This window comes from Myotis davidii, unplaced genomic scaffold, assembly GCF_000327345.1.
Source record: "Myotis davidii unplaced genomic scaffold, ASM32734v1 scaffold167, whole genome shotgun sequence".
Classification (NCBI taxonomy): Eukaryota; Metazoa; Chordata; class Mammalia; order Chiroptera; family Vespertilionidae; genus Myotis; species Myotis davidii.
The window spans coordinates 2,286,345-2,299,515 of NW_006300048.1; the positions used below are offsets into that span (position 1 = coordinate 2,286,345).

The 13,171-nt window shown below is 41.2% G+C and overlaps 1 protein-coding gene across 12 annotated transcripts in view; it reads left to right on the forward strand.

The window, feature by feature from the left end:
• UBR2 (ubiquitin protein ligase E3 component n-recognin 2) overlaps positions 1 to 13,171 on the forward strand; it is a 137,596-nt gene that overhangs the window by 109,029 nt on the left and 15,396 nt on the right. For 11 of the 12 annotated variants that reach the window (XM_015572178.1, XM_015572177.1, XM_015572179.1 and 8 more), the window contains 9 exons: positions 2,648 to 2,726; positions 3,981 to 4,129; positions 4,521 to 4,576; positions 5,505 to 5,601; positions 5,854 to 5,921; positions 8,315 to 8,450; positions 8,894 to 8,984; positions 10,535 to 10,665; positions 11,886 to 11,994. In XM_015572178.1, coding sequence (XP_015427664.1) covers positions 2,648 to 2,726; positions 3,981 to 4,129; positions 4,521 to 4,576; positions 5,505 to 5,601; positions 5,854 to 5,921; positions 8,315 to 8,450; positions 8,894 to 8,984; positions 10,535 to 10,665; positions 11,886 to 11,994 — 916 coding nt within the window. The remainder of the gene's footprint in view (positions 1 to 2,647; positions 2,727 to 3,980; positions 4,130 to 4,520; positions 4,577 to 5,504; positions 5,602 to 5,853; positions 5,922 to 8,314; positions 8,451 to 8,893; positions 8,985 to 10,534; positions 10,666 to 11,885; positions 11,995 to 13,171) is intronic. The other variant, XM_015572187.1, reaches the window with a different exon arrangement.

Consider the following 13,171-nt stretch of genomic DNA (forward strand, 5'->3'; position numbering starts at 1 on the left):
CCTGCGCTGGAGCCCACGCCCAGCTCTGCTGTCCCCACCCCCAAAAATTTAAAAAAGAAAAAGAAAAAAGAACCCTGTTCACTAATGTGCTGAATGTGAACGCCTTTGCCCTGCCCCCCGGCTCTTAACTCCCCACTGGGTTTCCGATCACTGTCAGTGGCAGGGGGCTTCTTCCTGCATTCCCTTTCGCCTCCCTGCATTTGTGCCTACTATGCAAATTAACCGCCATTTGTTGGCAGTTAATTTGCATATAGCCCTGATTAGCCAATGAAAAGGGTAGCAGCGTACGCCAATTACCATTTTTCTCTTTTATTAGTGTAGATAGTATTGCAAATGTCTCCCATTTTCTCCCTTTTTGCCCTCTCCATTCAACCCCCACCCCACCCCACCCCAGGCCTTCCCCATGCTATTGTCTGTGTCTATAGGTTATGCATGTATGCATATTGCCAGGGTGCTTGTTCCAGCATTAAGAAGGGTTCAGTAATCTGGAACAGGGGCTGGTGTAATTTAAGTAAGAGTCCAAAGACAAAATAGAATTTTGAAAGGCATTTGGGGGTCAGAGGAGCCTAGCTTAAGAAACTAAGATCTCCTCATCTCAGGACCCCATGCTTTTTATTAACACAAATTGTCCTGAGGTGAGGTGGAGATATACACTTCAAAGGATAGGGTTTTGTATACAGAGTCCATTGTGAGATTGGAAGTATTAGCCTACAGCTGTTCAGGTGTTTGGCCAGTAGGAGGCAATAACATGTAGATTAAGATGCCTTGAGCTGTCTGGCAGCAAACAATCAATTTAATGCATCCTTTTCAGGTTTGGGGAAATGCCTTCAGTCATTCCCAACAGGTGACAACATATGTGACTCAGCCCTTGTTGAGTCCCCAAGTTCCATCAACCTTTTGATGAAACTCTTGCAATTATGACATGCTGGAATTGGCTTCCGGCAGCATATATGTTCTTTGGTTAATCTCTTCTCGTCTCTTCCCACCCCAACCCCAGTTTGTTATTCTGTTATGCATCCATGTCTCGAGATGTATTTTATTAGTTTATTTTGTTCTTTAGATTCCACTTATAAGGGAGATTATGTGATATCTGTCTTTCTCTAACTGGCTTATTCACTTAGCATAGTATTTTTTTAAATGTTTTATTGATTTCAGAGAGAGAGATAGAAACATCACTGATGAGAGAGAATCATTGATCCACTGCCTCCTGCATGCCCCACATGAGGGATTGAGCTTGCAACCTGGGCATGTATCCTGACCAGGAACTGAAGCATGATCTTCTGGTTCATAGATTGATGTTCAGTCACTGAACCATGCTGGCCAGGCAGCATAATATTTTTTAAAGGAAACCTCTCATTTTAAAATTTGTCTTTAATTTTCTTTGTCTTAATGAACTACATTTGACTTGACTGTGTTACTTCTTATTCCTTGAAAAGCCACTGGCTTATGTGAGGTTTATATTAAACTAGTGACCTGGTGCAAGAAATTCATGCACATTAAATGGGAATTAATTAGAGGAAATATTTTAATATTGCTATTTGCCCTTTCTCTATAATGGAAGTGTCAGAGATGAAAGAAAATTAGTAAAATGTATATGAAAATCTTCCTCCTGTCAGAGTCTGGAGTGCACCACGGGAACCAGAGTCAAGTCCCTACCCACGTGAGCCTCGAAAACATACGAGACCCAGACCCGGCCAGCCCCAACCCCGTTGGGCTAGATCCAGACCCCCATCAAGCCCACCGGGTGGGGGGTGTGGCCTCAGGTCACCTGGCCCAGCACTGGGGTGGGGGGCGCGGCCTCAGGTTCCCCATCAAGCCCCGCCAGGCTGGGGGCGCAGCCTCAGGTCCCTCGGGCCGGGGCAGGGGCACGCCTTGAGGTCCCCATCAAGCCCCATGGGGCAGGGGCATGGCCTCAGGTCCCCTAGGCCGGGGCGTGGGGGCATGCCTTGAAGTCCCCCATCAAGCCCTGCATGGCGGGGGGCGGGGGGGCGCAGCCTCAGGTCACCCGGCCTGGCACCGTGGCGGGGGGTGCGGCCTGAGGGCCCCCGTCCCCCCCCACACAGTCAATTAGCATATTCCCTCCTTATTGGCTGTGGGCACAGCCATCTTTGCAATGGTGTGAGGGTCAATTTGCATATTCCCTCTTTATTAGATAGGATACTACTTCTCATGTATCCCCCTATGTTATTGAAGAGCTTCTGAGGGTGGGCAAATATAACTGTCTCTTACAGAGCTAGCTTCAGCTCTCAGTGGCCTAATTAATTTTATTGTTGGCATTACCAAAGGCTTCCCAAGTTTCACAGCATGCACTGCAATTATAATGCAGGGAGAGCAATCTGAGCAGAATTTATATCATTGATTTTTATAAAAAACAAAAGAGCAAACTCCTCCTTTTCCTACCTTCCCTAGCTATGTTCTAGTGGTTCTACTATTAGGAGAAGCACAGATTACTAAAGAAGGTGCCTTGATCAATCAGAGCAGTGGGATTTCGCATGCTCTGAATGTGTGTTATGCAAGCTTTTATTAATGGAAATTTTTCCTGTAGTTTCTAATTTCTTTGACCTATATTTAGAATGCAATTTATGTTGGACATTCACAGAAATATTGTGGACTGATGAATAATGATATAAAATACTTGTTTCTATAGATATTGCCTCTTCAAAGAATTCAGAAAATATGGATGAATTGCAGCTCCCTGAAGGGTTTAGGCCTGATTTTCATCCTAAGTGAGTACATTGTTTATTCCTTTCAAGCTTGGCCCACTTGAAATGAAAGCTAAGTTAGCAGTTAGTAAGAATATGATTTGTAAGCTGGAAGCAAAATATTATAGGACATTGATCTTGAATTCTGAGATTTAAGCATTGCATGATGATATTTATTGCCAGTATATTGATCAGAACCTAAGAATTACATGGCATGTTTCTCACCAACCTCTCCTAGTTCGAATTGCTGATTCCCTATTATACCCCTTTATCTGGCTTTCCTTACCAACACCTCATCAATACATCTAAATCCAAACTGCCCAGTTCCCCCCACACCCTGTGCTTTCCTAACTTCTGATCTCCATATATCTATTTATGGCCCCACCAACTTGTTAGTAACCCAGGATCAAATCTAGAATATTTTATCCTCTTTTACCCCGTAGCCAATTAATTATAAAGTATAGCATAAATTCTAGAGCAAGACTGCTTGGTTCGGTTCCTAGTAGCGCTGCCTACTAGCTGTGTAGTTGTACAAATTGCTTGATCTCTCTGTACCTCAGGTTCCTCATCTGTAAAGTATTATGAGGTTAAAGTGGCATAATACAGGTAAAGCCACCTGGACATTATTCCTGGCATGTACTAAGTAACACAATAAAAATAGCGCTTAAGTAGAAAAAACATCAGTCCTATGCCTCCCACATCCCCCCTACCTATCCCCAGTCCTGCTGTTTACTTCCATATTTCTAGTTACAACAGTTAGTTAGCTTCTATTTTGATTTATCATTTCTAAACTTTAATTTGTGTTGACTGGTTAGCAATTTAGTATTCAGCTGTTACCTCAACCCTACCCACTGCTCCTTACCAGTCTCCCTATAGAGTTCTTTCACAATTTTTGGTTAAATCCGTTGGCATGGTTTACATTATAATTGTTGCTACAGATACATGTTACGGGTTATAATTATATATTTTTTCTTTTACAATTTTGTCTTTCCTGTGGTTAATAATTGCCTTGTGTTTTTTTTCATGTACTTGGTTTTCTATAGGTGTCACTTTCCACCCCGCTAAATGCTACAATAGGTCTTTCAGATGCCTAGCAATTCCCCTGGCTATGTTCCTCTTATTTGGCTAGATCTCCTATTCTCCTCCTTACTAATTTGCATACAACTGCCTTAGGTAGTTTAAGTGGTTCAGTTCCAACATAGCAAATAGCTGTCAAGAATCTGAAACATTTGATGTGAGCACATTGTTTTGAGCTAATCCTCTCTGTGTTCATTTCAGGAACCCTTATTCTGATAGCATAAAAGAAATGCTGACAACATTTGGAACTGCTACTTACAAGGTGGGACTAAAGGTTCATCCCAATGAAGAAGATCCCCGAGTGCCCATAATGTGTTGGGGTAGTTGTGCATACACCATCCAAAGCATAGGTAAGAGATTTAAAGTCTCTCATTAAGTCACAAGCATACATGGACATGAGTTATGTGTAGAAGCCTGTATTTACATGACATGTTTAAAGTGGGCAATAATATGAAGACCTTGAAGTAGGAAATGCAACATACTGACAAAATATTAGATTGACAGGTTGTAAATTAACCAGCAACAGAGAACTCACTTTGGTGGGGATTTAGCTTCTTGTCAGTTGAGGGAATGTGTTTTAACTTTTACTTTTCATCCAAAGTTCATTCATGTATAATGACTTGGAAATTTCAAAACCTGACAGTACTGTGCTCTCTCCAAAAAAAATGTTTATACTATTTTTTGAAATCGTGATAAAATATACATACAGAATTTACCATCTTAATCACTTTTAATCTGCAGAAAGAATTTTAAGTGATGAAGATAAACCATTATTTGGTCCTTTGCCTTGCAGACTGGTAAGTTATTAATTTACTCAACTCATAGAATGGTAGAATGGAAATTCTTTGGTTCTGCTTTTTTCAAAGCTTAAAAACTGAATTGGTTATTTAGGCATAGCTTTACTCATTTCATAGTAAACCCATTTTCTATACTGATATTAAAGAAGTAATGTTTGTGGTTTAATTTCTAGTTTTGCTTTTTTTAAAAAAATATATATTTTATTGATTTTTTGCAGAGAGGAAGGGAGAGAGACAGAGAGCCAGAAACATCGATGAGAGAGAAACCTCGACCAGCCGCCTCCTGCCCATCTCCCAATGGGGATGTGCCCGCAACCCAGGCACATGCCCTTGACCGGAATCGAACCCGGGACCCTTCAGTCCGCAGGCCGATGCTCCATCCACTGAGCCACACCGGCTTTGGCTAGTTTTCCTTTTAAATAGACGTCAGCTCTTTCCATCTAGAGTTCTAGGTTAAACACATGGAAAGATGGGAAAACTCAAAGCAGAGTGCTTGTTCTCCACGTGCGACTGCCTTTCATAAGCGACATTGAGATTCAGTGCACACTGATGTCAAAACAGCGCATTTTATGCCTAGAACAATGAGGAAGGGAAATGTACAGTCAAAGATAGCTAATTTTCACTGTGTAGCTAGTGTCAGGTACATCATAAAATTGTCCTTAAGAGTAAAATCATGTCATTTGATTCATGTAGAATCACCCTGGTTGGGGTGTGTATGGGAGGCAACCTATCAATATCTCTCTTCCTCTCTCTCTCTAAAATCAATAAAAAAACATTTTTTAAAAGATATCATAAATTCAGTTGCATACCATTTAGAGAGATTTCATTGTGCGTCTAGCTTTGCTTCAATTGGCTGTACTTTGAACTAACAGTCCTCAAAAGAGAGCACTACTTCTTATGCTGGCTTCTTTGTGTCAATCTGTTTCAGGATGACTGTCTTAGGTCACTAACAAGATTCGCTGCAGCGCACTGGACAGTGGCATTACTTTCAGTGGTGCAAGGGCACTTCTGTAAACTTTTTGCATGTGAGTATTAATACATGTACCACAGATGTTATGGTAATTTTTCTTCTATAATTTTGTTTTTAGTCATGCAACTTCTCTCCATTACAAGAGAAATATTTTGGTAATACTGTTTGTTTTATATACAAGTTCTAGCTTATAAATCCATATATATCTTGCAAAAAGATAAATGTAAACTAGGTTATATACATTTTAAAAATAATACTTATGTTGGCATATGAAATGTGCTAATGTGTTTTTTCTTTAAATATTCAGCATTGGTACCTAATGACAATTATGGAGACCTTCCATGCATATTAGATATTGACATGTTTCATTTATTGGTGAGTATCTTGTAATTTGTGTTTGACATTTCCTTTATTATACTATAGAACTTTACCTTAGACTTAGTGAAAATTATAGAGGCAGACAAGAGGAGCTACCATCTTACCACTTCTGAATATAGTTCTTTCTGAGGGGCCTCAAAAAGAAAACATTGCTTGGCCTGTGTGACTCAGTGGTTGAGCATCGACCCGTGAACCAGAAGATCATGGTTTGACTCCTGGTCAGGACACATACCCGGGTTACGGGCTCGATCCCCAATTGGGGGTGTGCAAGAGGCAGCCGATCAATGATTCTCATCATTGATATTTCTCTCCCTCTCCCTTCCTCCCTGAAATCAATAAAAAATATATTTAAAAAAAATAATTTTTACCTCTCTATGCTTCTTGCCTACAGAGACGTAAAAATAATACTAGTGATTAAGGGTTGCTGCTGACCCATACAGTGCTATTGAGCAGATACAGCCCTGTCTGTGGTCACACTACTTAGCAATAGAAATCTCCTTTGTGTGATTTAGGGAAAGGCATGTCTTCTGGGAAGGCTGGTGCCAGGACACACCACTGGCTGAACTTCAGCCCCACCTCAAAGGCCCCCTTCCTCAGGACATTGAGTGCAGTGCCACAGGCAGCAGCCTCAAGTGCTGTTTCCTTAATTGCTTTGGCCATCAGATTCTTTAAGTTGGTTAGTACCTACCTCTTACAGTGTGTCAGTACTCAGTGGGATGGTCAGTGTAAGGAGCTTAGAGCACTGTGTCCCTAGTAAGTGTTAGCCTTTGTGGCTGTTCCCATCGCTCCTGTGAAACCACCATCGTATAGGCAGCAGGAGGGAATCGGAGCGCTAACACTTATTGTAGACCTGACTGCTTTTGCATGCATTCTTATTTAGTCCTTTACAGCCTGGCTGCTGAAGTGTTAAAAACACATGTACATCATCTGTAGCTTACTAACAGGGAAACTGAGACTCAGAGGTGTTAACTTGTCTAAAAAGCTCATAAGAGGAGCTGGAATTCATAGCTGGATCATTGTAGGTCCAAAATCCATGCTTTTCCACTGCTTGCTCCTAGAAAGATTTCAACTGTTTTTCGTTTGCTTGTTTTTCATTAGAATAGTTTTTTGACTTTTAGAGAGAGAGAGCAGAGAGGGAGAGAAAGAGAGACATCGATGTGAGAGCGAGACATCGTTCAGCAGCCTCCTGATGCCCCCCACTGGGGATCGAGCCTGAAACCAGGGCATGTGCCCTTGACTGGGAATTGAACCAGCAACCTCCTGGTATACGGGACAACACCCAACCAACTGAGCCTCACCAGCCAAGGCTATTATTTTTATTACTAGAGGCCTGGTGCATGGGATTCGTGTACTGGGCGGGGCGGAGGGGTGGGGGGGCATGGCCTGCAGGGGATCAGCCCGCTGCGGGAACAGCCACTCAAGCAGCTGTGGATCCACCCTCTGAGCTGCTGCTCCTGCTGCGGGAGCGCTGCTCTTCACAGTCATCAAGCGGTGCTCCCACTATGGGAGCGCACTGACCACCATGGGGCAGCTCCTGCATTGAGCGTCTGCCCCCAGTGGTCAGTGCGTATCATACCGACTGGTCAATAGGTCGTTCTGGTTATTCCACCATTCAGTCGCTGGGCTTTTATTATGTAGGATTATTTACAACTAGAGGGCCAGTGCACGAAATTTGTGCACTGGCAGGGGGGGTCCCTCAGCCCAGCCTGCACCCTCTCCAATCTGGGACCCCTTGGGGGATGTCTGGCTGCCGGTTTAGGCAGTCAGACATCCCTCTCAATCCGGGACTGCTGGCTCCCAACCACTCGCCTGCCTGCCTGCCTGCCTGATTGCCCCTAACTGCTTCTGCCTGCCAGCCTGATCACCCCCTAACCACTCCCCTGCCAGCCTGATCAACACCTAACTGCTCCCCTGCCAGCCCGATCGCCCCCAACTGCCCTTCCATGCAGGCCTGGTCACCCCCAACTGCCCTCCCCTACTGGCCTGATCGCCCACAACTGCCCTCCCATGCCAGCCATCTTATGGCTGTGGGCGTCACCATCTTTGAGGGCGGGGCAGCAATTAGCATATTCCCTCCTTATTGGCTGTGGGCACCGCCATCTTTGCAATGGCTTGAGGGTCAATTAGCATATTCCCTCTTTATTAGATAGGATAAATTCTATAGAGGGGAATCACTGGATAAATGAAATGATAGTGCCCATCAAGACTCTACTCTTAAGGAATTTCATTTAGCCAATTCAAGTGGGATTTCTAATGTATGTGCTATTTAAGAGCAAAGATTTCTTAAAGGGAGGAGCTGAGCTCCGAAGGGGGTCATATCAATAAGATGGAAACACGTGTAGGTGTGAAGGGAATGGCAAGCTGTGTGACACTCTGTGTTTGGTATCCAGGTGGGCTTGGTGCTTGCTTTCCCTGCGTTGCAGTGTCAGGACTTTTCAGGGATCAGCCTTGGCACTGGAGACCTCCATATTTTCCATCTGGTTACTATGGCACACATCATCCAGATCCTGCTTACCTCATGTACAGGTAACTCCTTTTTGTCGGCTTCTTGAAGGAAGTATTAAAGGAAAAGGTACTTGGATGAGAATAGTATATAAATTATAATTAGGCTACTTGTCCTTATTGTTTAATGTGACAAACTTTGAAACAAATTTCTTTCTCCTATTAAAATTCCTAAACAATGTGAGTCATTTTTATTTTATAAGTTTAGTCATATTTGAGTACCATAGACTGTATGTTTAGCTTATCTAGCTCACTGCATGCTACCTGGCACCCTGAATCAGCACAGCTTCTTCTCAAAGCCTGCAGGCTCCTTATTATGATGGAGAGCAATACTGTGCTCACACCTGAGGAATTTAAGTTCTGTGTGTTTTGTGGGAGTATTTTCATGCTATATTTGAGTGCTCAAATGACGTGGTCACCAACCCACTTAATAGGCAAATACAGAGTACTATTTCCTTTTCTTTCAGAAGAGAATGGAATGGATCAAGAAACTCCTGCTGGTGAAGAAGAATTAGCAGTTCTTGCTTTGTATAAAACACTTCGCCAGTATACAGGAAGGTGGGATCATAATCTTTAGATGATAGCATGAAAAAGGCACTTATTTGTAAATAGGGGAAAGTGCTGTGTGTTGACATGTTTTTATTGTTGTTGTTTTTATTGATTTTGGGAGAGAGAGGAACATTGATTGGCTGCCTCCTGCATGCCCCCTTCCAGGGATCAAGCCCACAACATGGGCATGTGCCCTGACCAAGAATGGAGCCTGCAACCTTTCGGTGCACAGGCTGACGCCCAACCAACTGAGCCACACAGGCCAGCCAGGACAGTTGATGTTTTACAAAAGAATTCTCAGAGCTTCTCACATTTACTTGGCCACAGAACCCTTCTTTTGCTTAGGATATGGCACATGGAGACATGGAATTTATTTTGGAAAGTGCTATTCTAGAACATTATCTCACTAGGAATTAAAAAGTGCAAATTAAATTGGCCTAATCTGTTTTTAAGGCAATATCAAGACTGGCAGGAATCCAGTGAAATTATTCGAACCTGACATATTGTTGGACCCCTTTTGAATTGGACAACAACTTCATTTAGCTTCCTCACAGTATATGTCAAGAACTTTTGTTTTGTTTTTTTACCAAATTATCCCATTTCTGAGAATCCACACTAACAAAAGAATGCAATATATGGATAAACCTGTCCAGCCAGCATGGCTTAGTGGTTGAGCGTTGAGCTGTGAACTAGGAGGTCATGGTTAGATTCCCAGTCAGGGCACATGCCTGGGTTTGCAACCTCGACACCCCCGTGTGAGGCATGCAGGAGGCAGCCAATCAATGATTCTCATCATTGATGTTTCTATTTCTCCCTCTCCCTTCCTCTCTGAAAACAATAAAAATATATATTTATATTAAAAACTTATAGGCATAAATGTATACACTCTGATGTTATTTATATTAGCAAAGAATTTAAAGCAGTCTAAGTGCTTGCTTGCAGGGGAATAATTTGGTATCAGTTATGATTGCTGTGTTCCAGAATATTGCATTTATGATATTCTGAAAAGCATGTTAATTTTAAATTTAATATATTAAATTATAACTAAAACCAGTTAGTATGAAAATAGTTTGCCAAAATAGTGCCTGCTGATAAAAATTCTAGAATAGTGGATAGTTTTTATTTTCTGATTTTTCTTTTTATGTTATTATAAATTTTAATAACAGCATTTGAAGCTATATCACCATGTTATTTTATTATTCGTTTTTACTTTTTAATCCTCACCCGAGGATATTATTTCCATTGATTTTTAGACAGAGTGAGAGGGAGGGGGGTGCGGGGGAGGGAGAGAGAAACATTGACATGAGAGAGACACATTTATTGGTTGCCTCCTGCTTGTGCCCTGATGTGGCCAGGGGATTAAACCTGCAGTGCCCTTGACCGGAAATGGAGCCTGAGACCCTTTGGTCCACGGGCTGACACTCTAACCATGGAGCAACCAACCAGGGCTATATCACCATTTTATAACTGACATTCTATTATAGTCAGGGCTACCCACATTATGCTGTAGCTAGAATGACCTTTTCTTTTAAATTTTTCTATTTTCATTTTTCTCTTAGTGCTTTGAAAGAAATACCCTCTGGCTGGCACCTGTGGAGGAGTGTCAGAGCTGGCATCATGCCCTTCCTGAAATGTTCTGCTTTGTTTTTTCATTACTTAAATGGAGTTCCTTCCCCACCTGAAATTCAAGGTAACTTCTAATTTCTTTCAAAATGTAGGAAATGTATGTAGTTTTTCACTCTAGCAGCTTAGAATTAAGGTAACTTGCAAAAATGAAAACAGATTAAAAACTTAGAATATAGCTAATTGACTATGGTGATGTACACAATTATAGAATAAAAATGTGTGTTTATATGTCTGGGTTTTTTTAATGTATTTTTATTGATTTCAGAGATGAAGAGAGAGGGAGAGAAAGATAGAAACATGAATGATGAATCATTGACTGGCTGCCTCCTGCACATCCCACACTGGGGATCGAGCCCACAACCCAGGCATGTGCCCTGACTGGGAATCGAACCATGACTTTCTGGTTCATAGGTCAATGCTCAACAAATGAGCTACGCCAGCCAGGGCTATATGTCTGCTTTTATTGGATCTTAGTAATATGCTTTCTGTATGTTTACATGTTCTAAAGTACACTAATTTTGCTTTCATATGTTAAAATGTCCAATTATATATTATTCATAAACTGGGTTCTTTGGCTTTTAAAAAGTGAAAACTATTTCAAGTGTTTTTTAACTTTCAAGTTCAGAATATCCATATTTGCATATAAATCTGGTTTTAATGTAGGAATTCGTTTGCTATTTCATGGTTGTTTTCTGTGTTCTATTTTGATTCATTTCATGAAAGTAGTGTAAAGGCAGATTTAAAGTTTACTATATCTATAGAGCCTGGCAAAGGGTGCCTGCGTGTAATGCTGCTCTCTGAGTTTGTTGACTTGCATCTCCATTCAGCTAGTTGCCCAGGCCCCATATAGACTGATTTAGACTTCCTAATCATTTACAGGGGTGATTAGAGTAAGTGTTTCAATCCGTCTCCCATGGTGAGATCATCTTATATTCCTGGGCTGCTTTACACTGTTCTGGAGCACTCAGGTGTTGATTTGTGATTTACTGTTTATAACTAACCCCAAGAAGTAGTCATGCAGGTAAACCATTTTGCAAATGGTAAAACAGACACCAAGGAACTATAACCAATTTGACTTAGGAGTCACCTGACTCCACTCTGAATTGTGTCATTTTTTGTGGGTCCCGTCCATGTGCCATCTTGTTAACTTCCTACAAGTTAATGTACCTAGCAATTTTGAACTTTCCTCATGCTTTTTTGTTTTTAAGCTCTGCTATTGCTTACTCCAATACAGGTTCTACTCCTAGTTGTTATATGTATTACTCTTTTCTTCTCCATTTACAGTTTCTGGAACAAGCCATTTTGAACATTTATGTAACTATCTTTCCCTGCCAAACAACCTCATTTGCCTTTTTCAAGAAAATAGTGAAATAACGAAATTACTGGTTGAAAGGTAATAATTATACACTTTTTTAAAATTAACATTGAACGAAATTATATGGAAACAAACTTCAATTTATCACAGATATTGCAAAATTCTCAAGTAGTGAGCTTGGAAGAATTCAGCCCGTGTACTTTAAACTATAATGATTAGGCCTTCTTACTTAATGATTTACCTTTATGGTAAGATTTTTGCCAAGCTGCTGAATAACATAAGCAGATTTGTTATTGTAACAAATAATACTCCAGGAGAGTAGTGGTGGAAATGGTTATTTCCTCTGATCAACTTACTTATTAAGGACTCAGTTCCATAAATTTGGGGAACTGAAATGTACCTTAAGGATTACCTAGTCCAATACCCTTAGTTTAAAATGTGGCTGTTTTAAAACAAAATAAAATTTGGCTGTTTTGCCCTGGCCAGCGTGGCTCAGTTGGTTGGAGCTTCAACCCCGTGCATTGAAAGGTTCAGGTTTGGTGTTTGGTCAGAGCACATATGCGAGGCAGCTGATCAGAGTTTAAAGTAAAATTTGGCATTTTCATGCACAGAATGAGAAAAGATATTTTCAAATCATATATCTGATAAGGGATTAATATCCAGAACATGTATATCCAGAATTCCTATATCTAAGCAAGAAAAAAGCTAACAACTCATTAAAAAATGACCAAAGAAAAAAAGTTTTTCAGAAAAAAAATTTTAAAAGCACAAAGGATTTTTCCAGAGAACATTTACAAATGGCCAATGAGCACGTGAAAACATGCTCAAAGCCACTAGTCATTGGGGAAAAGTAGATCCAAACACCAGTGAGATACCACTCACACCCATTGGGACGGCTGTAATGAAAAGGGCAGGCAGCAGTAATATGTGTTGATGAGGATGTTGAAAAATTGGAATCCATGTACATTGCTGGTAGGAATAGAAGGCGGTGTAACCACTCTGGAGCACTCATGTTCAGAGCCAGTATCGATCAATAGCCGATATCCATCAACAGATGAATGGATAAATGAAGTTCTGATATAAGCCATAATATGGATGGACCAGTCAAAAAAGGGCACTATCTGTTTTTACTTATTTGAGGAACCTAGGGTAGTCGAGTTCATGGAGACAGAAAATGGAATGGTGATCGCCAGAGGCTGGGGAGATAGGACTGAATTACTGTTTAACAAGTACAATTTGTCAAGTTGGAAAAGTT